The sequence below is a fragment of the Tympanuchus pallidicinctus genome, unplaced genomic scaffold, assembly GCF_026119805.1.
Source record: "Tympanuchus pallidicinctus isolate F22 unplaced genomic scaffold, pur_lepc_1.0 scaffold14, whole genome shotgun sequence".
Taxonomy (NCBI): domain Eukaryota; kingdom Metazoa; phylum Chordata; class Aves; order Galliformes; family Phasianidae; genus Tympanuchus; species Tympanuchus pallidicinctus.
The window spans coordinates 13,572,656-13,600,267 of record NW_026294659.1 but is presented as its reverse complement, the minus strand read 5'-3'; the positions used below and the strand labels follow the sequence as shown (position 1 = coordinate 13,600,267).

At 38.7% G+C, this 27,612-nt stretch overlaps 1 protein-coding gene across 1 annotated transcript in view; it reads left to right on the top strand.

Annotated features, from left to right (window-relative positions):
- PCP4 (Purkinje cell protein 4) overlaps positions 1-27,612 on the top strand; it is a 51,622-nt gene that overhangs the window by 12,290 nt on the left and 11,720 nt on the right. Inside the window, exon 2 of the mRNA XM_052674363.1 lies at positions 7,597-7,648. Coding sequence (XP_052530323.1) covers positions 7,597-7,648 — 52 coding nt within the window. The remainder of the gene's footprint in view (positions 1-7,596; positions 7,649-27,612) is intronic.

Genomic DNA, 27,612 nt, shown 5'->3' with positions numbered 1-27,612 from the left:
TTAAGCTGGATGATTCCTTCTAGTGATTCATTTCAAGACAGCTCTGCAGAAAGATTACTATTATCTGGAATAATCTTAGTGATGCTATTTTCTGTATGGCTTTGCAAGCAATTTCATTTGGACAAATGAGGCCTTGAGGATGGAGAGAATCATCATTATCAACAAAGAATCGTCATAGAATGGCCTGGGTTGAAAAGGACCTGAAAGATTATCTAGTTTCAAACACCCTGCCCGTGGGCAGAGTTGCCTACCACTAGACCAGGCTGCCCAGAACGACATTCAGCCTGGCCTTGAATGCCTCCAGGGATGGGGCATCCACAACTTGGACTGGATCATATTGGGAAGGGGAGTTCTGAAGGCTGGTTTCCTGTCTCAAACTTCCTTTTTGGAACTGTGGTGCCAAATTTAATGCTACCAGTCGATAAGAACTGATAGGATTAAAAAAGGAAGAAACAATCTGAAGAATTCCAGTCATTTTTTGTTTATACTTCACAGTTTAATCTATTTTTATGTAATTGAAATACTCCTCTTGGGTCACCTTGGTATTTCCTATTTATCAATTTGCAGTGTAATTTGTGGATACAGGCATTACCATCCTTGTCCAAATGAGAGCTGAGGTATTTTTTTGTTAGTTGGTGTTTGAAGGCTTATTCCATAGTTAATTTTACCCTGTTTATCTTGTGCTTAACAGAACTTAATGTGCAGTTTAGAGATCTTACAGTACCGCAGTAAGATTCCAACTCTCACTCAAGCAACTAATGCTGCTGAAGTAAACACAAGTACTTGTTCACATGCGAGTTCTCCTGTAAATAAGCCTTGCAGGATCAAGCCCTGTTTCCTGCAGGAAAAAAAAAAAAAGGATTACTTCTCAAGGCTGGCACGGTAATTAACAGGATTTGGGAAATACATTCTTGCAGCTGCTTTCAAAATTAACTTCAAAGATTCCATTAATCCCTGCCTCAGAAAAAAAAAGAAAGTGATTACAAATGTCTTCGGAGAAATATCTACTTAATGTTTTAATTCAGAATATGCTAATAACCTAAATATTAAGGAAGATACCGTTTGTGCTAATTATGTTGATTATGTTTGGCGTTGGTGTAAATATACTGTTTAGAATACTGCATTGAATTTGAATACAAAATCAGCAGGTTTTCAGTGCGTTGATTTATAAATTGCAGCACTGCTTTGGTGAAAGTGGGGCATAGTTCTCCTCTGTGCTATTAGAATCTATAAATACAGCACTGTAAGTGGGTTTCTGCGTCTCTGACAGTGATTCTCTCTGCTCCTTCTTATTAGCTGCCTCCTTCTTCAGCCTGGAATCATACTGGGTGCTAGTGCTGAGGACTCACCTCAAACCTAAAAGCTCTGTCTGGTAAAAAGTGAACTAGCTGCACTTTGCTGATTGAGGCAAATGCCTGAACTCTGCGAACACCCCCATGCTTAAGGCACTCTGTCCATTGGGTGAACTAAGTATTTTATGTAGACTTATTCTTAAGTAGTTTAAATGACTAAAAGGTGCAAGGATGTGAATGCTGAGGTTCAAGTTATATCATTTATAGAAAGATGTAAGGAAATTGCACAGGTAGATGTTTCTGGAGATGCTATATTTCAGTAACTTGGTTCTACCAAGCTGTGACTTCTTGCCTTTTGAAGCTAGGCTTGCCTCTGGGCAAATGGGGGGAGAACAGAACAATCCTGAAATTTGAATCACATCTGTTCATCTCAGCCCAGTTCTGGGATTTTAATGTATAAAAATAGCCATAGGTGATCCTTAAAATTAAGGACAATCAATATCTAGTCAAGTGCAACACTGCTTGACCCATGAAGATAATTACAAAAATAGTCAGAGTGCCAGGGATTGTTTAATTTTGACAGCCGGTATTGAAAGATGAATCCTGGCACTCTTGCTCTGGCAATATTATGCTGCTCTGGCAACACAGGACGGCCAGAGAATAGAAAATTCCCACTGTGCAAAGGGACATGAAGAGGGTGCTACTTAGGTTTCTACTCTATCACAAAGATCTGAGATCCCAGGGTGAGAGCAGGCAGGAAAAAGTGGTAGTCTCCAAAAAGTCACTTCTACCAGAAACTGTTAGTTGTATAAATGACTGTTTTGTACTGAAGTATACATTGATAAATGTTTTTCATTCCTGTTGAGCACTCAAAAGATATAATCTGCAATTTCATGCAAAGATGTGCAAGAAGTCAGCAGGTTCATCAGACTCACTGGTACATTCAGATAAAGTATTGGCTAGATGCTCTGTGTTTGTTGCTGTTACCTTAAATGCGGGCTTCGAAGGACAATTTTATCTCATAAATATTCAGTCTGTGGTGTGGGGAAAAAAGTGGAGAAACTTGTAAAGCTGGCAAGATAAACCAATGAGAAGAGTTTACTTCCAACAGAGTTTTCATAGTGATATTCAAGCTTCTCTGGGACTCTTCAGTTCTGACTGTAAGCGTTCTTTATGTAATTAGTGGGGTTTAACATCAATCTATATCACAGACTGGTGTTGGAAACTTAAAATTGGAGTTAATGTGTGACAGCTTGTGCATGGCTCTCCTGTCATGTACCAAGACACATTCTATTGTTCCCCATTCATCTTCATGCATTTTGATATACAATTCCCAGGAATCTCCAGCAAAGAAGAATTTCACCAACTTACACTGAAATTCCAAATTTGACAGAGTATATCCACTTATTCCAGGTCATAGCCATTTGCTTTTTGCCCCTACTTAAATTTTGGCTCTTCATCTAGTTTCTGACCTATATTAAATTTTTGCTAGAGCTTGAAAGAGGAGCAGTTGCACAATGCCCATTGATTTCAGTTAGTTCCAGATGTCACTTCATCAAAGAACTGTTTTCCTGTGCCATGCATGTGTAATATAGTGATTAACCAGCAACAGCAAATGGTTTCCTCAGTGCCCAATACCTGTTTTTTTTTGTTTTTTTTTTAATTGAATATTTGATCTTTGTTTTCAATAGCAAATTCATACCCAGTATAAAAGAGCATGGAAAACATCATTTTCTCATAATCAGGAATTGCATGTAGTGCACTTGGACTAGAAGTATATGGAAGGTGAGGCTAATTGAAGGATGTAGCTTTGTGTGCTTTCTGTCTTTATTTATATCTAATTTATCACCTTTAGTGTGTAGGAGTGGGCATGCAATTGTAATGTCCTCAAAATCCCACCTAGGGAAAAAAGAGAAAAAGCACTATGAAGTAACTATGCAGTAATGGCGATGTAAGTGTGCTTTGGGATCTTCCTGCACCTATAAGCAAAGTGAGTTCACTTGTGGCTTATTTCATTAGTCCAAACTTCTCTGGTATCTCTAGAGATCAACCGACACTAAATAAAAATCAGCCTAGAACTTTGTTTCTTTTTTTGTTCCTGGATGAAGTCCACACTGACTGCACAGATCTGAAGTACTCAATAGGAGATACCTAGTCCTGTAATCAGTGGGCATCAGCTCAGTGCATTTCCAGGTTGTTCTGCTGCGAAGTAGGAAAACTACAAGCTGTACCTGGAAAACTTGGGAAGTCCTTAAGTGAATACTTACATTGTTTTTATTTGAAGAAAAGTTATAAACTTGTAAGTTACTAAAATATATTTTTCACTACTGTTCTCATTCTAGTGCTTAAGCAGCTGTTTTTGTTAATTAAAGCAGAAAGCTGTGAAAAAAACACCGATAAAATATTTGGATACATCTTATACACTTAACAGAAAATTCTGTATAGAGAACAGATACCAATGATAGCAGCACAAATTAAAGTCTCTCTTGGCATACAGCTGGCTGACCAGATGTGTTTTATGTTGCATTGTACCAACGTGTATTTCCTTCTGTCACACCTGTGCCTTTTCTATTAGAGCAGACCTGGTAGCAAAATGAGGGTTAAGAAACACCCAGGATTTGTGCAGATTTCCCTGCTGTTATCCAGTCGATGAGAACAGAGCATATTAGTAATATACAAAATGTGTCAATGAAATAATTGTGTTTAAAAAAAAAAAAAAACCAACAAAAAAAAAACCTGATTCAAGGCCACACCCGCCATTTCTGATAATAATTTTACAGAAACTTTCCATTGTTTCTATTTTTTTCTTTTATTCTTGAGTTTTTTTTCCCTTTTTCCTTTTTTTTTTTTTTTTTTTTTCCCCTTTTTCCTTTATGTAGAAACAATATACTTTTAAACAACTGCAACCCCTGCTTCACTGGGATGCAGCATGCTATATCATGTGGGCCCTGCAATCAAATGAAGGATAAAACCATTTGACCTATTTGTCAGAGCTTCCTGACAGTCTCATCTCCTGATATTGGGCTTTCCATAGCTCCTCAAAAGTCATTCCTCTGCCTCAAGAAACTTCATAACCAATGCCTGGATACAGTCCCTAATGCTGAGGTGCAAGTGTTGTTGAAAGGGTCCAGAAATCTGAATACAAGAGAGAATGCAACAATGTTTGGGATTGCAGGATAGGTTAGGAGAATGAATAGAAAACCTCACTGCAGTAATTTAATGTTCTTATTGAGAAATCCTTCTGGCTGAAAGCTCACTTTTTGCCCTTAGTTTGTACACCTGGGGACTAATTCTGTAGATTTTACACTACATTAGCGAGCTGCACTGTATGGCACTAAGAATTTAACAGGAAAGTAAACCTATTCTTCTCCTACTGTGGTTCCTGGCAGTAGCCCTTTTTCCTTCATCTTCTGACAAACTGGGAGTGACTTTGATTTTTGGAGACATTTTTAATGATGTGCCTTTGATGTTCAGCAAAACCACTGAGTTAAAAATTAATATAGCCCCAAGCAGTCATAAACTATGTTTCCTCCTACGCAACGTAGCAACAAAACTGTTTATCCTGTTTTACTGGATGATCGTTATGGCTTTAGACTCATGTTCATTTTGGCTCAGATGTTTCCTCTTCAATACCCAATGGACAGTTTGTTCAGTGCTTCTATCCTAGTCCTTGCCTTACAGAATCTGGGGAACTTCAGAAGCTTTGAGTGATGGAAGATGGCTATGAGTTACAGGAAGCAAAAGGATTAGACTACTTTTAGCTTTTAAAAGATGGTCAGCAACTTGGGGATTGCTTGTTTAAAAACAAAGCTCAGAAATTAGTACTATTTTTTTTCCTATTTCGATGTTATTGATTTCATTTGTTGGCTTTGAGGACAGTATCTATTACACCAGCTTTTGAAGGGCTTTAATCCATTGCTTCTTGAAGATACTCCTCCTCATGTTCAGTCCTTTGTTTGGAATGATATTGGAAACCTAAGCCTTGTTTGCTACCTGTGGTAGCATCATGAAAGGTGAAGAAGGAAGCAAGAGGCTAATGCTAATAGTATCAGCATCTTGAAAATGTGTTGGTTTTTTTCTGTTTGTTTGTTTGTCTGTTTTTAATAGGGCCAGTGAATGTATTGAAGTAAAATACTGAGGGGTTTGCAAGTGGATGAATATGTTGTATATGGCTTTTTCCAACACAGTTGCAATGCCTTGTTAACAAGAAACTGATTCTCTTTCTCAAATCCATTGGTCTTTTTTGGAATACAGCACAGTGCTTGTAGATGAAATTACGTATGCAGCACAGAAGGAAGTACTAACAGAAGCTTGTTTAAGAGACTTTGAAGCTTTATTCTATGTCTAATGGTCCCCAAACAAGCTTTATGTATTTAGTCTGATTTTAACTTAGAAAACAATTTTGACCTCATGAACAGAAAATATCTTCAGTAACTGAAGCTGAGATTTCATTCATTTTCTTTATCAGAACTTTCCCCTCTCCCAAAGGGGAAATCCTGAGACATGAAATGCGTGCTTCCCTATTCCAGCACTGCATCAGCAGCAGACCAAACCTGACAGGTATAGCCTGGGGAGGAAAGAGAACTCTTCATAACAGCTAGGCAGCAGTCTGAAATACTCAGAAAGAACATCTAAAAAAAAAAGGCATTTAAAAGTAAATTTTTAGAAAAAGTAATATAGTTACTGGATTTTTACCTTCTAGAAATTGGTATTTTATTTTTTGGGAGGTCCCGATAAATTTACACTGAAATCTTGTTTCAAATAGGGATTGAAATTGAAATATTGATGTATTAACAAAGCTTAATTTAAAGGCATAAATGTTAATGTCTTCAGCAAAACTGGCTTCTGGGTGGATTTAGTGACTTATGGCTATTGTGAAGTTATACTTTCACATTCAAAAAAAAATAAAATAAAATGCCCTTTAGGATCTTTTTTTTTCTTTTTTTTTTTGCATTATTAGCCTAAAGTTTTCTTTCCTGTTGTAGACTGTGAAGCTCCAGGGAGAAACAAAAATATATTTCCATTGCATGGGATGGTAGCTATGGACTCAAAGTTGTTTTCTGTAGGGATTCTGTCTCATTGCACAGTGTGAGATGAGGCAAAGGCAGTGGAACAGAGCCATGCACTGAAGTCTGCCACAGGGAGGAAGATGAGAAACCTCACCATGGGCATGTGGATGCACGATAGACCATATGTAGCTTTTTGCTGTCCTCCTGAGGGGTTTGAAGAACTTCTTTCTCCCTCTGGCTTTATATAATGAGAGTTAAGAGTAAACATGAAGGTTTTGTACTTACATCATGAATACTCTGAGAAGACAAACACAGTGGGAAATGAAAGACAGACACTAGAGGAGTTTTTAATCAGCAGTCCTGATTTTAATTTTAATACTGCTCTGCAGTAAATACCTGAGGATAAGTATGCCTGTATGATTTTTCATAACAGGATGAGTATGATTGTCCATTTTTTAGTGCAAACCAAGTGGTTTGCAATGCTGCTGCAGTTGTTAACTTTCCTGATGCGTGAAGATATGTTACCCCTGAATGCAACTAGATTTATTCACTGTAAACTTCATATTCCTGGTTTTTCACATGGACAGCCCTAGAGGATGGATTTTTTTAATCTGTTTCAGTAATATTTATAAGTATAAATAATTTTGCGTAAGGAATGCAAATTTTACCAAACAAGTGTATTAAGCACCTTAATTCTACCTGTGAGATGCTCCCTCTGAAGGATGCAGTATAGAGTTGTTTGTTTTTTTTCTTGAGTAGCCATTCCTAAGCTAGTAAATTATATAAGTGCAACCACGCTAATACAGCTTTGCCATGGTGAATATCTGCTTGGGCTGCACTGGCATTTGCTATAAGTCACTTAGTGTTTATTCACAGTATTTCGCATGGAATGTCATGAAGGTGTTCTTTAGTCTGAGTTGAAGAGGGAAGTTCCATCTGTGTTTGAGGACAAAATGGGAAGTCTGACCAATGTCAAAAGAATCCCACAAATGGAGGCATGGCAGAGACCCGAGGGAATGTTCTACTGTGGCTCATACCTTTGCACTGTTTTAACCTGACTACACATAGCCCATCACTAGCAGGTGATAACAGTGTACAATTACACACATATTTACATAGCTGTGCCTAGATGGTACCAAGTGTTACTATTTTGACTGCTGTTTTTTCTAAACAGCATCGTAAGAGGGTGAGTGACTATCCAAGAGATTGAAGGGAAATCTATCTGTAACTGCTAGCAGTTCCAAGGTGACAATCCAAGTTTGTTCTAACTGCTTTTTCTTTCCCTCTTCTACCAGAGACAAGGAACCGGAGCTACAAATGGAAAAGATAAGACATCTGGTGAGAATGGTAAGTGTAAGCTATATTTCTTCATGGAGAATATAGAGCCAATTAAATAGATATTGATATTTACTGTAATGACAGATGTCAGACAGCATCAGTCTTGTTTTTTTTTTTCCTCTGACCTTTTGCACATTTTTGAAAAACTCTAAGGGCTTCATGGGATTGTGTCATTGTGTCCTTTGTATATTCAAACCATGTATTTAAGTAAAGATTTGCTCCTGAGTTCACACTACTTAAATCAAATATTAGAAATCATCACAGATGCAAATGAGGCAAGGACAAGACAGTGTTTGGTATGTGAGAAAAGAACAGAAGAGAGAAGATTAAACATTATAAGTAGTTGCTACATGAATAAGGTATACAAAAGTAAATAATTACAAAGACTTTGTCCATAAACATAATTTTTGTGGTCTGATTAATTCCACCTAACTTTAGGCTGATAACTGAGGTACTAAAGTTAGAAGCCACTTGCACAGAGCTCATCTGAGAGTTGATGGAGAGAGGATGTGAATGGGCAAACGCATGCTGCACTGTTCAAGGGGGCAAGTTGTGTTTTTGGCCCCTAACAAAGGGGCAAGCAGAAGCCAATTCCTACTCCACAAATTGTGCAAAAGATTCTATCCAGAAAATGTTTTCTTGTTGTTTGCTTTTAAAAAAAGAAGAAAACCAGCTGAATTTTCAGTAAAAACATTTGTATTTAGTTGAGAACTGATTTTATTTCCTATAGGAGGCAGAAGCACATTGCATACCAGCAATCATGCAATTAAAATCCTGTTACCATCAGCAACATTTTTCAGAGGAAAACATTTTGATCATCTTTAATTATAGACTCACCCGAATATAAGACAACATCATTTTGTAGACTTTCATGAACAGGGGAGTGATTGAGCTAAAAAAAAATATAACACTGTTTGCTCTGTTTGATCATTTAGCTCTAATCAAAAAATGTTCTGGTAGTTCATCTTCTCCATGAGAAGCAATAAGAATGTAAGTGTCTTCTTTGAAAAGTTGAGGGTTTTATTGGGATGAGATATTTGAGCAGTGATTTTAGATGTGCATTCTGGCCTTTGTGTTGGTCTGCCCAGAAACGTGGGGCCCTCTGAGGCAATATATCCTAAAACACTGAGTCCTCTTTCTGCTTAGTTTTCATATTACAGTGAGCTGACTTTCCCATAAGAGTTGTTTGCATAATGCTACAGTAAATGAAATCAGTAGATGATGTTCCCAATATGATAAAACACAAATTAAAGGATGGAAAAAAGAAATAAATATTTTAGCTTGTTATACTGTTGAATTAGTGGGAACAAATGTACTCTGACAGCAAAGCCATTTTCATCCTGAAGTTAACAGGAAAGGAAGGCAAGCAAAATTATGCCAACCATTCAGGCAGCATGGAAAGCATGTTTTTCTCTTTACTGTTAAAGCACATTATGAACTGAGCTCATTTACTATGAATTTCTTTACAAATAAGATCGTCCTGCTGCCAAATTCAGCTGAGATTTACTTATTCTGCGGCTTTTTTAGGGGCAAATTTTCTCCTCGAGGAGAATTTTGACTGGCTTGCGTTATTAATTCAAATTTACAATTCTGCTTAGTTGTAGTGTAGTTTTATACGTGGTATAAACAGGCAAATGCTTACTGCATCTTATTAGATAACGTCAATTATTTTTGTAGTGAAATTATAACTAAAAAAACTTGTCACCTACATAAAAGAGAGCAGCAGCAGAGAAGATAGAACACAGTCCCTTTTTTTTTTTTTTTCCCAAATCCACATACTTGCAATGAAGTAGAATTAGAACTTTCAACCTGAGACTGAATTCTAAATCAAAGAAGTAGAAAAAGTCTGTCTGTCTGCATTTTATTAGCTGTGTGTAGTTAGAATTTGAGCAAAAGTGACTTATTCTTCTGGACACCAGGTGTGCTGTAAAACCTACTTACAAAAATGTAATATACTGTGTATTGCAGAAGTCTCCAAAATGTGCATGTCTTAAATTTGTACTGTGGCTGTTCTTATCAGCCACTTCTTCAGATGGTCATCTCCCTGTCAAGATAACTTTCCCTCTTGTTGGAAACCGGAAGTAGAGAGGAAGAAACAAAACTGCCTTTCATTTTAGTGTAAAATACAGAGTCATACTATGAAAACTGTTTGAGAAATTGAACTGGCCTGGTCACCTTGCTCTTGATTGCAAATCCAGGAAAAAAGGCTGAGAACTAGCCCTGACAACTAACAATGATGCTCAGATCTTGTTACAGTTTTGATTCACATAATGGAGAAACTGCTGTGGGTAAACTTGTCTGTAGAGAGTGAATTTTGGGTCCATCTCTAGGCTGAATCAAAACTGGAGAAACTAAAGTCAATGTCTATGACAATAGTACTCTCCCTCTTTGAAGATGTATATGGGGTTGCTCTCACTGTCGCATTTAAGGAAACTAAATATCTGAAGACTCCTTTTATAGTAGAGGTAGGTTTGGTAGTTGTTAATGAATGTGTGTTGTTTGATCTTTGGGCAGTGATACCATATACTTAGTCATATTTAGTCACCCCAGCAACAGCTTCTCTTAGTCTTGTTAAAAACCTCTGCTGGAGGTATTTACAATAAAACACAAAATACATGTGCAGTCCCATCCTCCACTGAATTGATGCGGCCTTGTTCTAGCAGCCTTACTCACTGGTACATAGGGATGTGCAGTGGGAAAGACAGCTTCAGAAAAACTGTGTAGAGCAGTGATGTGTGACAGTGTGTTAGAGCTTGTGATAATGAGAGAAGAAAATCTTGTATCCAAACTGTACTGGTTATGTTGATAAATGGAGTGTACCTATATGGGACCTTCATTTATCAGCAGTATCTTCCTGCAACTGCCTTGAATTTTCTAACAGACTGCTAAGTGTTAGTGTCCTTTTTCACTTTCAGAGTACTGGACATTAGCAGACTTCCACTATATTAGTATAGTATACACCACTATAACCTCCTTGCTTTATGCAGCAACAAGCCAGTAATTCTTGAAGGTGTATCTGTAGTATAAATACTGAATAATTGCTTGGGTTGGAACAAGTTCTACTGATGTTGAAGGTTAACAGCAAAACTCTCAGTGACCACACAGGATGACATTTATCTGGCTTGACCTTTTCAACAAGTTGTAGTTTGGTCTTGATCATGACCGGTAAAAGGGCAGATAACAATTCATCTCTTCCTAAAGAATAACAACTATTGCATTACAGTGTTTTATCATGGAATATCAGTGGCTTGGAAAAGGCTAGTGAAGTCATTGTAAGAGTACCTGACAACTTCAGTGGGCACTGAATGTTGCAAGGTGGTACCATGCAATCTACTCTTTACAGGACTAGCACATTTAACAGAGTAGCAGCTACATCAGAACCAACTATTATTTTCTTTAGATTACTCCTTTTTCCTATTAATAGATCTAATTCTCTCTTCTGTACCTAATGCATGTGATTTTCAGTTGATATTTGTAATCATTATCTCAGGATATTATGATTGCATGATGAATTCTATAAGTGCCCAGCTCTAAGTAAAAAGAAAATGAACACTTTTGAATTAAGTTGCATGTCATCGTAGAGTCAGCCTATGCAGTAAGGAGAAGATAGTTGTACTGAGAAACTGAATCCATTCTTTTTCAGTTTCTATTCTGTTCTCAAGCATTTATCCTGAGAGATATTTGCTTTGGGTGGTTAGAAAACTGTAAATGGATAAAGACTCTGGGTTTCTTCATCTTTTTTGTGTACACAATGGGTTGGCTCAGCATAGGAGCTTATCTAAAATGGAGGCATCTGAACTGACTTAAATCTGAATACTTCTAGAAAAAAAAAATAACAATAACTGTAACTAACTTGTATATGCTAGGATGGAGCTCCTGCTACTAAGTTTTCCTTTTTTTGCAATTTGTAATGTGGTCAATTGTACGTTCACCAATTTCAGCTGCTCAAGGAAATAGGTAAATTACACACTCTGTGCCTGCTGCATTCAGAGGAGAATGCTAGGTCCAGCAGGGTAAATAATCATCTTCATAGTAAATAATCATCTTCATGAGGAGTGCTTGGATCAACAGTGCATTATTTCCTGGCTAGAATTCAGGATCGTTATTATAGTAGACTTTAATATAAATATTTGTTTGAGAACTCAAAATTAATTTTCCACTAATATTCTCCAATGACTATTTAAAAATATACTGGTTTTGGGAACAGCCCAACAAGTGAACTTGTGGAGAAAGATTTCAAAAAAGAAGGGAAAAACATAAGGCTGATTTGTGTAAATATTTAAATACGCTCATGGAATGTGGGTTTGCCATGTCCGCCCAGATCCAGAGGTCACGTTCTTCACTGAGGACAGTGGGAGGACAGTGATTGAGCTGTAGTGTTGTAATGCCTTGTGCATCTTGTTTTTCCCACGGAACAGAGCTTGTGAGGCAAAAGATGAAGCAGGTCTCTCTCTCTTTGATATTTCATCCTCACAGCACTAATCAGAAGATGAGAAGTGTACCATTGTCTGGAACTATGTGTAATACTGAATTTTCTTGGGTATTCTATAGAGTGTTGGGAGGAAATGGTCTTGCCACCTTAACTTTCCTCACTATGGTATTCTGCTAAAATACTCTTGTCCCTTGAAAGCAGAGCCTCACAGAAGATGATCTCCTAGTCAGGAAATGTCTCCCTTCCCCATTTCATTTAATCTATGCCCAGAACCAATTTTTGTTCCATCTCATAAAACCCACCTGATTCTGGTGGGGATTTAAGATGTGAAAGATTCAACACGAGCTGGCAATGTGCGTTTGCAGCCCAGAAGGCCAACCATACCCTTGGTTATACTCAGCTTTTGTGAGCTTTTTTGTAAGGGCAGGTAGTGGCAGGGCAAGGGGAAATGGTTTTAAACTGGCTGAGGGTAGATTTAGACTAGAAATTAGGAAGAAATTCTTTATTGAGAAGGTGGTGAGACACTGGAACAGGTTGCTGAGCGAAGCTGTGGATGCCCCTTCCCTGGAAGCACTCAAGGCAAGGCTGGATGGAGCTTGGAGCAACCTGAGTAGAGGGGGTGTCCCTGCCTATAGCAGGGGGGTTGGAACTAGGTGATATTAAAGGTCCCTTCCAACCCAAACCATCCTATGGTGAGTGTGAAGTGAGAATTATTTGCTGTACGTCAGCCCCCAAATCTCAGAATAGAAAGTCTGTGTTTCAGTAACATTCCTAGATGTCTGTGCTCCCATCAAATAATGTAACACCTTCATAAAACCTAAATACAAAAGTGTTTGAACCCTTTGCATAGTTACGTAAGTTGTATTTTATCATGTACAGATTGCTCAGGCTCAGACAAGGGTGTAAAAATCCTGTGTGAACTCAGTGCTGTAATCTGCAGCTGAGAGCATTTCAAATGACAGCTGGGAGAAAGCAAGTAATTCTGGATGAGTAGCTATGCAGTTGAGATGGGTTTCATGATAAAAACCGTACAGGCAACCTAATCCACTGAATTTTAGTCACTTTCCTGGGGACACCCACACAAAAAAAGTTTAGCCAGAACCAAACCAAACATGTTCCAGGTCCTCTTCTGGCCTGTATCTTTTTCTTCGCCTTCCTGATCTGTGTATCAAGGACTCCAGCAGTCTCCTCAGAATGCCAGCATGTCTCAGCTGAAGACAGATCTAGCCTTTAATAATAAGGCTCTCATATTGTTCACAGATCTTCCCTAGAGAGGATGCTGAAAGGAAGAAAGGGGAATTATACATGAACTTCATTTCCTCTCCTAGGTGAATTTCCATTTCTTGAGGCCAGGGATAAGTTTAAGTTCTCTCTGGAGAAATGCGGTGTGCTTATTTATTTAGAAGAGTGCTAACAAGGATAGTTCACAAAAAAATTTCTTATCAGCAACTTCTGACACAAAAACTTTCAAAGCAACAACTTACATGTTTGTGATAAACTGAACACCTTCTTTACTGAAGTTTCGTCTACCCCCATGTCTGCACACACACACAGTGGCCATCTGGTTTCTGGAGAAAGATGTCTGTTAGAGTTTAAAGGAGAGAATATACCTGACTGAAACTTTAAATAATAGTTTTGAGAGCCCAAATGCTGTTTGTATTCTTCTGTTATCGGACACACCTGGTGTGATGTTGTGTATTACTTCTGGATTTCACCTGGTGAGGAAGACCTTTCATTTTAAAATGTTTAGTCAGAATCGTCTTAAAGCATCTTATTAAAAGTTTCAGTGATGAACAGAGCCAGCAGTGCTCACGTGGTCCTGGCCAATGTCCTGTCTTCAGACTTCCTGGAAGTTTTTGTTTTGTGTATTGTTTGCAACTACCCTCATGACTTCCAAATAAGCCTATTCCTAGACGCAAAGAATACTACATTATGCACATGCAGTGTTTCCATGTGTGTGTTGATTTCTAATGTTAGTTATGCAGCTTTTTTGGTGTGTCATTTTGTTGTTGTTTGTTTGTTGTTTTTTTTTTTTCTTCTTAAAATAACAGCAGTTAAGAGGAAAACAATGGTTTCCTGTCTGATAAAAGAGTACCAGGAAAGCAAATCATATGCAGAAGTTCCCAGGGGAAAACAAAACAAAACAAAAAACAAATCAAAACAGCACAACTATAAGGAACTGTTTCAACTTTCTGAAGTCCTTTAAAGGACTGAAAAATATGACTTCAAAATATTTTTCTCCTTTTTTTTTTTTCTTTTTTTTTTCCCCCTTAGAGGTCCCTTAAATCCCCAGCTAGCTGGCACCTTTGAGTTGGAAAAGCCCTCACACTTAGTGTTCCTCCCACAAATGAATCTGTCTAGGTACTTATATGGTCCTCACCACTGTAGTAACTGAATGCTTTCCAAGTATTTAAAAATAGAGATAGCAATAACAATCCCTGCCTCATTTCATCTCTTTCTTTCCAGCTTGCTACAAGAATAACTTGATTAATTTATGAGATCTTTGTTGTATACACAGTGCCTGCATACAAGCTGGGATACGTGTGTGTATATGCTTGCTTACATGTGGTATTTTCAAACATAAAGAAGTGAACACATGTATGTAAGTGTACATACTTACCTATGGTCACTAATATGGACTGCTCTTTTGCACAGTTTTGCAGGAGGTAGCAATTAGTACAGCTGCAGCCATCCTGCACTACTGCGATTAGAAATAGCCCAAGGAAATAATTATGAATTATGCTTAATGATGATTCAGTTTCAGTTGTTAATAGATGGTCTTTGTCCTGTTGCATGACTTGTCATGCATATACTTCAGGAAAGCTTATACTGTCAATAAATCAAGCTCAATTCGGACATAGAGGAGTAGTGAAATTACCTAAAAGAAAGGAGCCATAACAGAACTGTTAAATCCCAGACCTGAGCCTCTACAAGATCCCTGCAAGGTTATTGGCATAGTCATTTGTCTTTTGGTGTTTTTTGATTCTTTTTTTTTTAATTTGTGGGCGTGTTTTTTGTTTGTTTCTTTGTTTGGTAGGAGGATATTTGCACTGACTGTGCCCTTGTCTTTTAATTTGTTCTGTTTTATTATTTTTTTTTCTGACTTCTAGTTTCTTCCCTTTGCTGATGGCCACAACTTTCCTCTTATGTAAGGTTTTGTATCAGCTGCTTTGCTGTAGCAATGATCAGAGAATCATAGAATGGTTTGGGTTGGAAGCAACCTTTACGATCATCTAGTTCTAGCCTCCTTTAATAGGCAGGGATATCTTCCCCTAGATCAGGTTTCTCAAAGCCTGGCCTTCCAGGGAGGGGGCATTCACAACCTCACTGGGCAACCTGTTCCTGTGTCCCACCACCCTCACAGGAAATAAATTCTTCCTAATATCTCATCTAAATCTACTAGTGTCCTGTCACTGCCCTCCCTTATGAAAAATCCCTCCCCGCCTTTCCTGAAGGCTGCCTTCAGGTATTGAAGGCTGCTACGAGATCTCCTCAGAGCCTTCTCTTCTCTAGGCTGAAGATCCCCAGCTCTCTCAGCCTGTTCTTGTAGGAGAGGTACTCCAGCCCTCTGATCATGATGACTATGTGGCTTTGATATTACAGCATTTTGGATCCAGGCATTTGGGAGGTGTTCAATTTTTTTTTCATTTCAGTGAACATTTGGGCACCTGGAAGGTGGTACAATCTCTCATCCTTTCTGAGAAGCCTGTGTGTAAAGATTAGGGGTGGGGGAAGCAGTTGTAAATTAAGGAAACAAATGCTGATCTGGTGGTGCTGATAGGTATTGCCATTCACGTGACTCACAAATATGCTGGAATTCCTATCAAGTTGGTTTATATGGTTTAGTAGCTTATGGTACTGGGAATGGGAGGGTGGTTGGACTAGATGATGTTGCAGGTCGTTTCCAACCTTGTGATTCTATGATGAGGAAAGACAGAACAGAAATTATGCCTTTGACCATATTTCTTCTGGAGATCAGTTTGTAATTATCAGTACTCTGCCTGCCTATGCACCAGGGTAAACAAGACCTCTTTCCATGACTGGTATGTGGCTGACACGTGCAGGCTTGCTTCCACGAATGTGTACTCATCTGAAACAATGCTGTCATCGCTACTCTGAGAAGAACATTCTGTTCTGCTGCGCTGCTGATAGGAACCCAAATGAAGAACACAGGTCAGCTAGTTTCTGGATAGGACTAGTAAAACTAATAATGGTACCTCGGAAATGAATCTGTCCATGTATCATCATGGATAGTTTGCCAATAGTATATAAGCATTAGAATCAATGGTGCAAGAAGTGGTGTATTGACACTGGAAGTCCTTGGAGCTAGACTGACACAAATTACAGATGTCTCTTTCCATGTCCACAGACTCTAACAACAGGTGATTAAAAGGCCACAAGAGGTGGATGTAGCTTAGCAGCATGATTTTTCTAATTTAGTGGAAGTGAAAAATGAAAGCGAAGCACAGTCAATGCGCAACAGAGGTTACCAGAGTTTACTGTTACAGAAACATCGCTTTAACTACACTTTAACTGCTTTACTTCATATATAGGCTTTTGTTCTGTTTTTCTTTTCCAGAAGACTTGGTTTTCTAGATGAAATGAAAAATCTTTTCCACTTACGAATTTTTTGTCCATTAGTAAGTCACTAAAAAATCTTTTTTTTTTTTCTGATGGTTTTCAAGCTTTCAATTTGTAGCTCAGAGCCCTTAATATACTTAGCTTGATACTCCAAAATCAGCTTGCAATTTGGTATTATCAGGCTACCTTCTGCAAACAACTAGCATTTAGAACAGCAGGAGTGTTACAGACATGATTAAAGTTTGGTCCTTAGCTGAGCATCCTTATGGGATCAAGGTAGTTAAGTCTGCAGAAAGAAACTGGATGCTTCAATGTAAATCAGTGCACCTCCAGTCTTGACATTCAGAATTGGATTCTAGGACATTATATAAAGTGCCTAGGCTCCACATACATTGCAAGAGAAGATTTCTCATCCAATTATATCTTGGGTTCCTAGGCTGAACAGGAGACATTAAAATCAATGACAGTAAATTCTGCTCCTCTTTAGAAGTTTGGGGTGGAAATCCTCTTTTCTGGTGGTAAATGTGTATGTGTGAGACACCTAACGCTCTATTTATCTCTCTATTGACAATTCTTCTGTAACATGATAGGACATGCAGAGGTGGGATTCAGAAAAACCAAGGTGCAGATAGAATTAAAATTGGCAAGGAATGTGAAAAAATAATAGAAGGGATTATTTGGATACACTGGGCAGAAGAGACAAGATAAATAAGAAGAGAATATTGGCTTCAACAGACAGGGAGGAGGTTGAGGTACTCAATAAATTCTTTACATCTGTCTTCACTGGCAGTCAGGCTTCCCACTTCTCCCATGTGCCTGAATCTCTAGGTGGGGATTAAGTGGGCAAAATCCCCCCCACTGTAAGAGCAGAGCAAGTCTGAGACTACCTTATGAGGCTGGTTGTGTACAAGTCTATGGGACCAAATGACATGCATCCCAGGGTCCTGAAGAAACTGGCTGATGTGGTTGATGAGCCACTCCATCGTATTTGAAAAGTCATAGCTGACAGGAGAAGTCTCTGGTGACTGGAGAAAGGGAAGCATCTCTCCAGTTCCTGGGCAGCCTGATCTGGTGGCTGGTGGCCCTGCCCGTGGCAGGGAAGTTTGAACTAGATGATCTGTAAGGTCTCTTCCAACCTAAGCCATGCGATGATGCTTATTAGAATGAGCTTCTCTGGAGAGCTATGTGTTTGGAGATCTCAATCTGATTTAGCAGTAAAATAGCTTCTGACTTGCTCAATCCTGTCAAGGCTGAGGAATCTGTGGGTGTAATGGAAATGCTAAGTAACAGCTCGAAGCAGTGATTGAGAACCTGATAGGAAGGCAGGGACAACCCCGGGGAGCTCAGGTGCATGAGCATGAGTGACTGGAAGGGTTGGAGCCAGCATCCATCCCCTCTCATACCTCTTTTAACAGTTGGCAGTGAAGGTGAGACCATCTCCCTGGAGATCTCTGCTTATGGCCTTCTGAAGGTGAGCAGCTATTATCCTTTGTTTCTGCATCCATGGCTGCTGCACTTGGGCTTATCCTCTCTTGCTGCAGCCTGAAGCCCTGCTACCCTGCTGTCTTTGCTGTGTTTTCCATCACATTATAGCGTTACAGGGGGTAATATTACAGAGCCTGTGTGTCTCTGAAATCAAATAGATACTCCATCGGATTTTTCAGTATATCAGCTTTGGATGTAGGTATCTAATTTCTCCTCAATTCCATCTCAAACAACTCTGTTCTTATTTACATCTGGCCAAACTTAGCTTCTTTGTGCAACTTCTTCCAGCCATTTTCTGTATGGAAGTCTAGCATCCACTTATTTTCTGGCTTGAGGAGGTCTTCGTTAGATAGGATACTGGATTTGAAAACATTTGCTTTGGTCAAGCATACTCAGTTCATTTTTTTCTCAATCTGCGCTGGTTAGGAATAGGAAGGACTGAGAAAAATAGATGTCTTCCAAAGAGGAATTTTCAAGAAAAGAAGAAACTTAAATAATGTCATGATATGGAAAAAGCATTTCAAGAATCACAGTGGAAAATAGGACAGGGTGTTTTGGCAACTTTTGGGAGATACTTTCAGTATTGCAGAGACTGGAACTCTGCTCTCAGCACTTCTAGGGTCTCATAGCAGTATCATTCAGCAGCAGTTGATGAATGAGTATTCTCACTGTATTTTGAGTATATCATTTTTCATTCAAATTTATACTGAAAAAACCCTGAGACTGCTGGTTGACTCTAGGTAGAAAAACATTAATTATTTGTTAGGTATTAGTGAAACACTGTCACTCCACAGTGACCAATTTACCAGCTCCTCTAAATGCTGCCAATAAAGAATGGACGTGTACAAATGTATTCATTAGCACAAACTAATTAAAATGCAGGCTAATAGCCAGAAAAAGAATACTTTATTGTAAGATTTTTGAATTCATTTTCAGTATTAATCTAACACTAACTGTCCTGGCTCCACAGTTTCTAGTCCTGGAAATCTCATGCCAAGAACCCAACCAATGGACAAGAGTTAGCCTTTTGGATTGCTTATGACTTTTTAACTCTACTTCTAATTTCATGGCTATTTCAGAGGTGCTCCTTCCTGAGAATATATTGCAGCAACTCTTTCAGACACAAAGAGTAGGATAGTGTCCCTTGCCTGAATGAACATCTTTAGTTTGATTGCGCTGTGGTGATGCATTAACTTCTGATGCAGTGTGACTTTTTTCTTCTGTAGTTCACAGTTTAGGTTAGCCTCAATCAGTTCTTTTTCTTTTGTAGTTGTTTTTGTTTTTTTTTTTTTTTTTTTTTAAAAGCATTTGTTCTGTTCATTCCACCTATTTTACTCTGCACTTCTTTCTCCAGCCAGACAGCACTGCTGTGTCCTTTTCAGTATTCTTAAAATAATTTAATTCTCATTAAAATTGGCAGTGAAAAATTGGCATTATTATTTTTCTGACTTTATCAATTTAGAAATTGTAAATGTACAATTCAGACCAAAGGGTGCTAGATACAAAGAGGGCATTAAGTCCATTCCCCTCACCCCTCCATTCTTTCTACCATACACTGCAGTACATGCCTTGCTTTAGTGACAGTCCATAAGCTGCTAATTTTATCATATCCCTCTTATAGAGTGGGAGGCAAATTGGAGAGGAAGGATCACTTGTATCTATTGCAAATACACCAGTCTTTCTCCATTTCAGTGTGAGGGCATAGGGCTGGGCAATACATGACCTGGAGATTGCACCCTTCACTTCTCTGCCTGCACAATATCACCACAGTATGTAGGAAGTGACTTAATTTCAATATTTTATTTTCAAACCAAATGACAGAGCTTCTGAAACTTGTACTTTCCATTGTGTTCAGGTGAAGGAATGTCTGATACAGCTCTGCAGCTATAGATGCTGCAGAATTTCTGGCTACATTTAAAAAGGGAAGTAAAAAGTAAGAATGATGACAATTCCCCGCTGAGTTCTCTGATTTGTAGCAGATGCAGTACAACTAAGCAGAAGAATGGGAGGGGAGAGGTTAAATGCAGGCTGAAGATAGGTTTAGTCTTCTGGCCTTAGGTTTCACTGGATTAATGCTCAGGGTAGTGTAGAATATCAGGTGTGGTACCTTTGAGAAAAGATGGTGATGTTGCTGCTCCTGTGTAATAGCAGAGATCCGTTATGTTTGGGCAGCGTGATGGGGGTGCATTTATCCCCATACTGGTTTATACAGCAAAGATGAGAACCTGATATTCAGATCCAAATATCCCATTTGCCCCTCTGATAACCAGCAGCCTGAGCCCACAAAGAGAAGGAAGTTGAGACAGATAATGAGGCAGCTGCATTCAAGGCTGTTTGGCATGTCAAAGCAGCTACCTCTTGGTCTAGCAGTCAGCAGGCTAATTGCTGGCAGACAGCACGAAGCACGGGTAGAGTATGATCTCATCTAATGATTTTGTTCATAAAGCAGATAGCAGTATTTTTCACTAGCAAAAATTTCTTTGTGACCTTTGTGACCAAAGAATCTATTCTTAACAAAACCTTGAAATCTTTTGTGAGGTCTGACTTTAGGAGACAAAGATGTGTTCTGCTGCCTAGAAGTTGGAAAAAAACAACAATCATATCTTCTGCTATTCGAGAGGGCAGGAAGGCAGATGGAAGATGTGTGATTTGGGGCCTCTTTGTCTGTGAGTGACAGATGAGATGCTGTCAATGGAGGGCACAGACATGGGCTTTGCCAATCAGTCATAAGCCATCATTCTGTCAATAGGCACCATTTTGTCCCATCTCACACAAACTTAAGACTTAGGTTTAAATTTATTTTTTTTTTCTTTAAAAACCAGGAGAAAGAAATAGCTCTTCTAGACTCCAGTGCAAAGATCTCTGGAGATAAAGGATCTATGGACAGTATTGCATATCTGCAGCACAACAGTAGATAAACCCAGTGGAACCAGGTACATGGCTTAGAGCAGTTCTTCCTGTGTGTAGAAGTCTGATGCACCTTGCCTGCCTTGATTATTGGACCTCTTTCAAACTGTGACCCACACCCAATGCCATAGAAAAGCATCACAACTGTTTTTGAAGCATTTATGGTTTTTGAATGAGGGAGCATATAAATAAAAAGCAAGAGATAGATTCGTAAGATGGAGTCCACTGGGGTCTTTGAGCTAAAAGCCATCCCATTACGGAAGAGCCTCAAAAAGAAGCTGTGTTTATGACTATTTTCTCCATACCTGCCATGCCACAGGTAGACATTGCAAATAATGCAATCTAGAGGCTGTTCTCAGATGAGGCAAAACTAGTGTAGAATTTTGGTCTATGTTCATCTTTTTAAGATGATTTATGCTAACACTAGCTTTTTCATTATTACAGGGTGGACTGGTTGAAAAGCAGAATGAGTTAGAATGAGCAAACTTTTTCCTTCACTCTTTTTCTCCAATAGAAAGGGCTGCACGCCCAGCCAATTAAGATAGCTACATCAAGTTGTTTCTAGTGCTTCTTTGTAGATTTTCCTCTATAAATATTTCTGTGAGCTTCTATCTCCTACTGCCTTTGGTTCTAAGTTTCAGTTTTTAATGAACTGAAGTGTAAGGACATCCATAACTACTGTTATTTCTGGAGTGTGCACCGTGCAAGGTCATTGAGAAGCTATTTTACTCTACAAAGCATAAATAGATTCGAATTTACTCTAAACTTGATATGAAAGCATTTTATAACTACTGGAATTGTGACTTCACACACTTCTTAGGAGATCATAGTAATTTCCTACGCCTGTAAGTAGTTTTCCCAGGAAATACTACCATGAAGCATATTTAGGGGCATATCTCTTGACTGAACTTTCTGGATGTAAACTTTGAAGTAATTAACTTGAGCTGAGATAGAGCAGCTGCTTCTACTCTGCTTTGTGTTTGTGAGGTTCTTGGCCAAGCAGCAAGAGGCAGAGTACAGCTTCTACTTTTGTTCAGCACAGCTTAACATTTCAGTGTAATTACTGAGTTAGAGAGTGATCAGCTCGTTGTCAGCCTCCTTTTCAGGTGTTGGCCATACCTTTTGTTGTTGTATGTTATGCTGCTTGGATGTGACAAAGGAACTGATAAACATGACCATGCATGCTAGAAAGTAGAACAATGAAAAACAGTGTAGATTTTTCCATTCAGACAGTTCAAGAAAAGAGGTTTTGTTTCTCCCTCATTAATGGCTTGCTTGAGAGGAAAGATTGATTGATTTTGGGGGGGGAAAAAAAAAAAAAAAAACAACAACACAAAACACAAAAAAACACAACAAAAACCCACAACAAAAAAACCACTGGTAATTTCTAGAAGAGTGTGTATAGATTGAGGTAGGCAACAGAAAATAGAGAATCAGACCTTCAGCTGTTGCAAATTGCCATAGCTGTGTTGTCTTCAGTGCTTACAAGGCCCTAGAGGCTTTTACTGTCCTGAAACTTTTTACCAATCCCTGTCTGATGACAGTAGGTAGTTTTCTGCCAGCGTGACCTCTCATTCTCCTTATTCTCATGGATGACATGAATGTGTCCATGAGATTGGGGTAAAGAATGCAATGCAGTGGAATGCCCTGGTGCAATTCCAAGCTATTGGCCCTCCTGCCAGGCAAGTCATACTGCTATGATAGGTCAAGTTACTTGCTCCTTACTTTCTTTCCATCTCCATAAAAGCTGAAGTTTCCCTTTCATCTCTTCTGTGAGCTGTTTCTTTTCTGGTGGGCTTTCTTACTGTCTCTTTCATGCTGTGTTTCTGTCTTGTTGCTAATTCTTTCTCCTCCCCAGAGAATTTAATGTCTCCTCAGGACAGATAGGTCAAGCACTACTTCTTCCTCTAACTGCCTCCACTTATTTTCTCAGGCAAACTTTGTTTGCACCTATGTTCAAGAATATATGTTCATCAGAAGAGGGTAACTGACTAATGCTCTGATTTTTGGAGTCATGATTAACCTCAGCTGAAGTCTCTAGTTTCTGCATGGTCTCAAAAACAGTTTCCAAACTAGATTTGACTGGAGCTCAGGTGAGTAGACAGCAAAGAAATACTGGAAAGAAGAGCACCACATTTAAAAAGATAAAGCGATCTTTAAAATAGTGTGATTGGAAATGAGCACTTTCAATTGTCTTTTATTTTTTAATTTTTTTTTTTCTCTCCTTGTCAGCTTGGGAATGAGAGAGGGAGTAAACACTGAGTTTCCTGAGGAAAAGGGAATAAAAATATTTGTTATCTTTACATTCAGGTCTGAAATTCAAGCAGTAAAGAAAATGAGGTGGATTTTAGTTAGGAAGAAAGGAGACAGGTTTGGGGGTGTACTGTATATTGTGTATTGTGCATTCTGCATGTGTCAACACTTGTAGTTTCAGCCAGTGACTTATGTCCTAACTTAAATCTGTTACTGCATTAACCCAGCTTGTGTTCTCTGATGCAGAGGAAAGACATGAAATTTTGTCATTCTTTTAGATGTTAATATTGTTAAGCTCACATTCTTGTAATCCTCAGAAACAGAGGAAGGAAAAAAGCCTATATAGATTAGAAAAATATGGGCTGGAGTAATGATCTGAGGTTGGTCAATTGTGTGTGTCAGCTAAGATGGTGTTTCAGATTGGTTTTATTGACAATCTGACATGTCCGTAAATCCAAGCAGAACTCAGAGTGTCTGTCAAAGCTTAAATTCAGGTAAGGGAAAATGTTTTTTTATATGTTTCAAATAAGCAACAGAATTAAGCGTGAGATAAATCCTCAATCACAGAACATGTGATGGAGAGCTTTGATTAGTTTCTGTGTTCTGTGTAATCATTACAAATAACAAACAAAAAAAAATTTTTGAGCCTAAAACTTTGAGGAATCATTGGCAACCCTCAAAACGCTGACACAAGAATATCCACATTCCCTTTTTGACCCTCTTTGAGATTTTGTCTATCTGTATCTTTACTTCATTTATTTGCAGTCTTTACTCACATTATGTATACTTATTTTGTTTGCTATTGTCCGGATTGGTGGCAAGGCTGAATCACTGAGCTACAGAATTCTGCTGGTTATCAAATCCCTTTTCAGCTGTGTACAGCTTTGCCAAAATTCTACTGCTTCAGCTACAGTTTGCCATGTTAGTTGCTTGCTGTCAAGCAGAATTTATTTTGGAAGGGTTCGGCAAAGTCATCCCAGTTGTTTCCAAAAATGAGTCTTGAACAAAATACCAGCATGTCTACCATTTAAAAACAATTTCTGGATGCCTCTATTCAGATTGGTCTGAACTGTTATCATTTTGAACAGGAGCTTCAGATTTACCATTTAATATGTGGCTTTTTCTATATTCAAACATTGCCAAGTTGTAAATGTTTGGAAAGATGAGCCTTACATGTGTGTGCATTCAGTGAAGCAGTTAATTTTTTTAAATCACTGAGCAAAGTAGCAGGCACCAAGACAAATAAACCAATGCTGTCTTTGTGGGGCTTGGGGAACTTCGTTTTTTTCTAATTGCTTCTGCTTGCTACATTTTGGCCAGGAAATGGAGCTGTGAGCATGGTGTAGCCTTTGGTATTACCAAGGCAACACAGTTACTTAGGAGAAAGTGTACCTTCTGCCTTGAATCCAGAGGGGACAGAAAGTACAACTCTGAGGTCAAAGGATGGAATGTTGGAGTTCACTAATTCCTGTCTGGAAACTACAGCCTCAGAATATTTAGAGAAGGATTAGTAGTTGTGAATGGAAACTGGGTTTAGAAGGGAGGAATGCGGAAAAGGCGTGTCGTAACTGGAAGAGACCAAGAGCCAGTTAGTGTGGGAAAGGGTTGAATGGAGTTCTGAGGTTAGGGGATACCCTGGTACGATTTTGTGGACTAGGACTAATCAGATTTAAAAAACAAAAAAAAAAAAAAAAAAACAACAAAAAAAAAAACAGCATTGAGGTCTACTGGGAAACCTCATCTACTGGGTATGATGAGGATCTCAGCTGAGGAAGAGATGAGGTTAGGCCAGAGTTCTACAGAAAAGGTAGAACAGAAAAGGCAACTACATCTGAAGACATGAATGAGCAATGAAGTCCCAGCCCCTGATGCCCACACCTTCCATCTTTTAATTGTTCCTTTTCTGTCAGCCAGGTAAAACCCACGAGCAAAATATGTAGCTCATCTCATTTCCTACAACAGCCTGCTACTGCTATCAGTTATTTAACCAAGAGGTCTGTGTGGTGGATCTAGCAGTTTCAAATAGTTGTGCTGAAGAGCCATGTGGGTGTCCACATGTTGCAGCAGAATATATATATATATATATTTTATTTAAATCTAGGAAACACAGCATGCTGCTAAGACTACAAAGGTTGCAAAGTCAAGAATTTGAAACAGAATTTTCTGGAATTAAAGTTGTCTGCGCAAACTTAGCAGATTAATTGCACTGTACTTTGTCATTAAGTGACTTTTTTGTGCTTAACTTTGCAATGTTAATATCTTTTCAAGATAGTGCTATGTGTGCGATAAACATGCAACTTAAGCAGGAGGGAAACCTTTATTCCCTGGCCTCAGTTAGATTTTCATGTCAATTAGACTATCTGGCAGTGGGTTTAATAACTCTCTAATTGCAATTGCAGCACTTTGCTAAATCAATGACCACCCTTCCTGATAAAACTGTTTTTAAGTAGCAGTTGTTAAGATGCCTCAGGTGAAAACTTATTGAGGTAAAAAGAAAGGTAGCTGGAATAGGAAGCCTTCATGGCTTCTAATCTCACCTCAGTAACATCTGTCAGCTTTTAAAATTCTTTTTGCGTTTTCCTTTTAATTTGCAAGGTTTTATAGTCAATAGCAAACTCCTCCATCATTTTCCAGATTGCAGGGGTGCCTTGTGAATCCACAAAGGTATGAAACATGTAGCATACGTTTGCAGCAAAGAATGTCTTTTTGAACCTTGATGAAGCTTACTCTCTAGCACTTCTCAGTTTGGTGCCTGGAAGTTTTTCTTTTTAAATTATGCTTGAGATACGGGGTTGCACCCATCCAATATGTAAATATTTTTATTAAAAAAGGAAAAAAATAACACAGTCACAATGTTCTCCTCAAATGAATGAACAAATGTAGTAACCACATCCCAAAATCTCTGTGCAGACTAATGCCCTTTCTCCCTTTTGTCTCACTGTAAGTCTTTTCAGCACAAGGCAGAGATCTATCTGCGTATGGAACAAAGACAGGAATCACATCTCCCTGTGTCTTTGACTATGTTCTGAGGCCGTGTATATATATATATTCCATAAAGGTGAAAAGGGCAATGCTAAGGGTATGCTAGTAGGGTGGTTGTGCTTGAATGTATTTGCTGGGAGTTCTGAGGAAAATGAGGTGCTGCTGAACCAGAATGGGGAGTATTTCAGGGGACAGAAGTCTTGTTCTATAGCTCTGAAGGCTGAAAAGCAGCCTCAGTTGTGGGATGATACTTCCTTGCCACCACTTTATTGGCAGCTCAGGAATGCACGTACAACCTTTCTTTGTGTCCTTGATGTACTGTATTGGTTTGCAAAGTGTACCATCTGTCAGGAAAATGAGACCATTTTCTCCTCTCTATTTCACAATCTCCTGATATATACAAAATGTTAGCAGTACAGGCTTAACTTTCCTGTTGTTTTTTTTTTTTTAATTGGAAAACCTTGCTTGCTTCTGCCAATATCCGAAGGAAAAAGAAAAAAGATGATTCTTATACATGGTCTGCAGAAGGTGGACATTGCTACACACCAGAGAATAAGCCTGCTGCAACCTAGACTTAATGATCTACACTGTAGTCAGGTGCTTGTCAGAGCCTATAACTGCATTCTCATGGGAGAACAGTCCCTCTACCCTTTTTTTCTGAAATAAGATCTGGTTACCAAATAGTGTTGCTGACTCAGTGCCTAGAACCTAGGAGGTTTGGAATATCACTTTTTCATGAGATGGTCAAAGGAAAAATAGTTCAAGCAGGGTCTGAAGTACTCTCTGGTGCCTGACCTTGATCGTTAAATCTCTGCTACTTTGAAAAAGCTTGGAAAATTACATTACTCTCTGCCATCAGTCCTCACTCAATAAATACAGGCAGTAAAGTCAGGAACGAGAAATCCCACAGAGCTTTGGTATTGACTTGTTAGAATTCCAGGCTTCAGCCTTGCAGTACAGTAACTGCCTATAAGTAATGAGCAAGCTGCTGAGAAGGGCAACTTGCCCTTCTGGATGTGTTCCCGACTCTTTCAGAAAATCTATTCATTGCCATTTTTCACTCTGTTATGCCAAACAATAAATTGTCCTATGTGCCAATAAGGGCTTCTCTATTACTCTATGAGAGGAAATTTGTGGGAGAGCTGAGCTACATTCATGTTCTGTCTCAGAGCAAATAGACTTATCATTAACCTTAGCATCAGTTTCTACAGCAGGAAAAAAAGACTACAATGTGTGATATTTGTGTATTTTTTCCATTAAGGAGTGATGAAACACTAATTTGTGTTATTTAGCATTTAAAGAACAGAAGTGTATCCTTCTGTAAAATCCAATT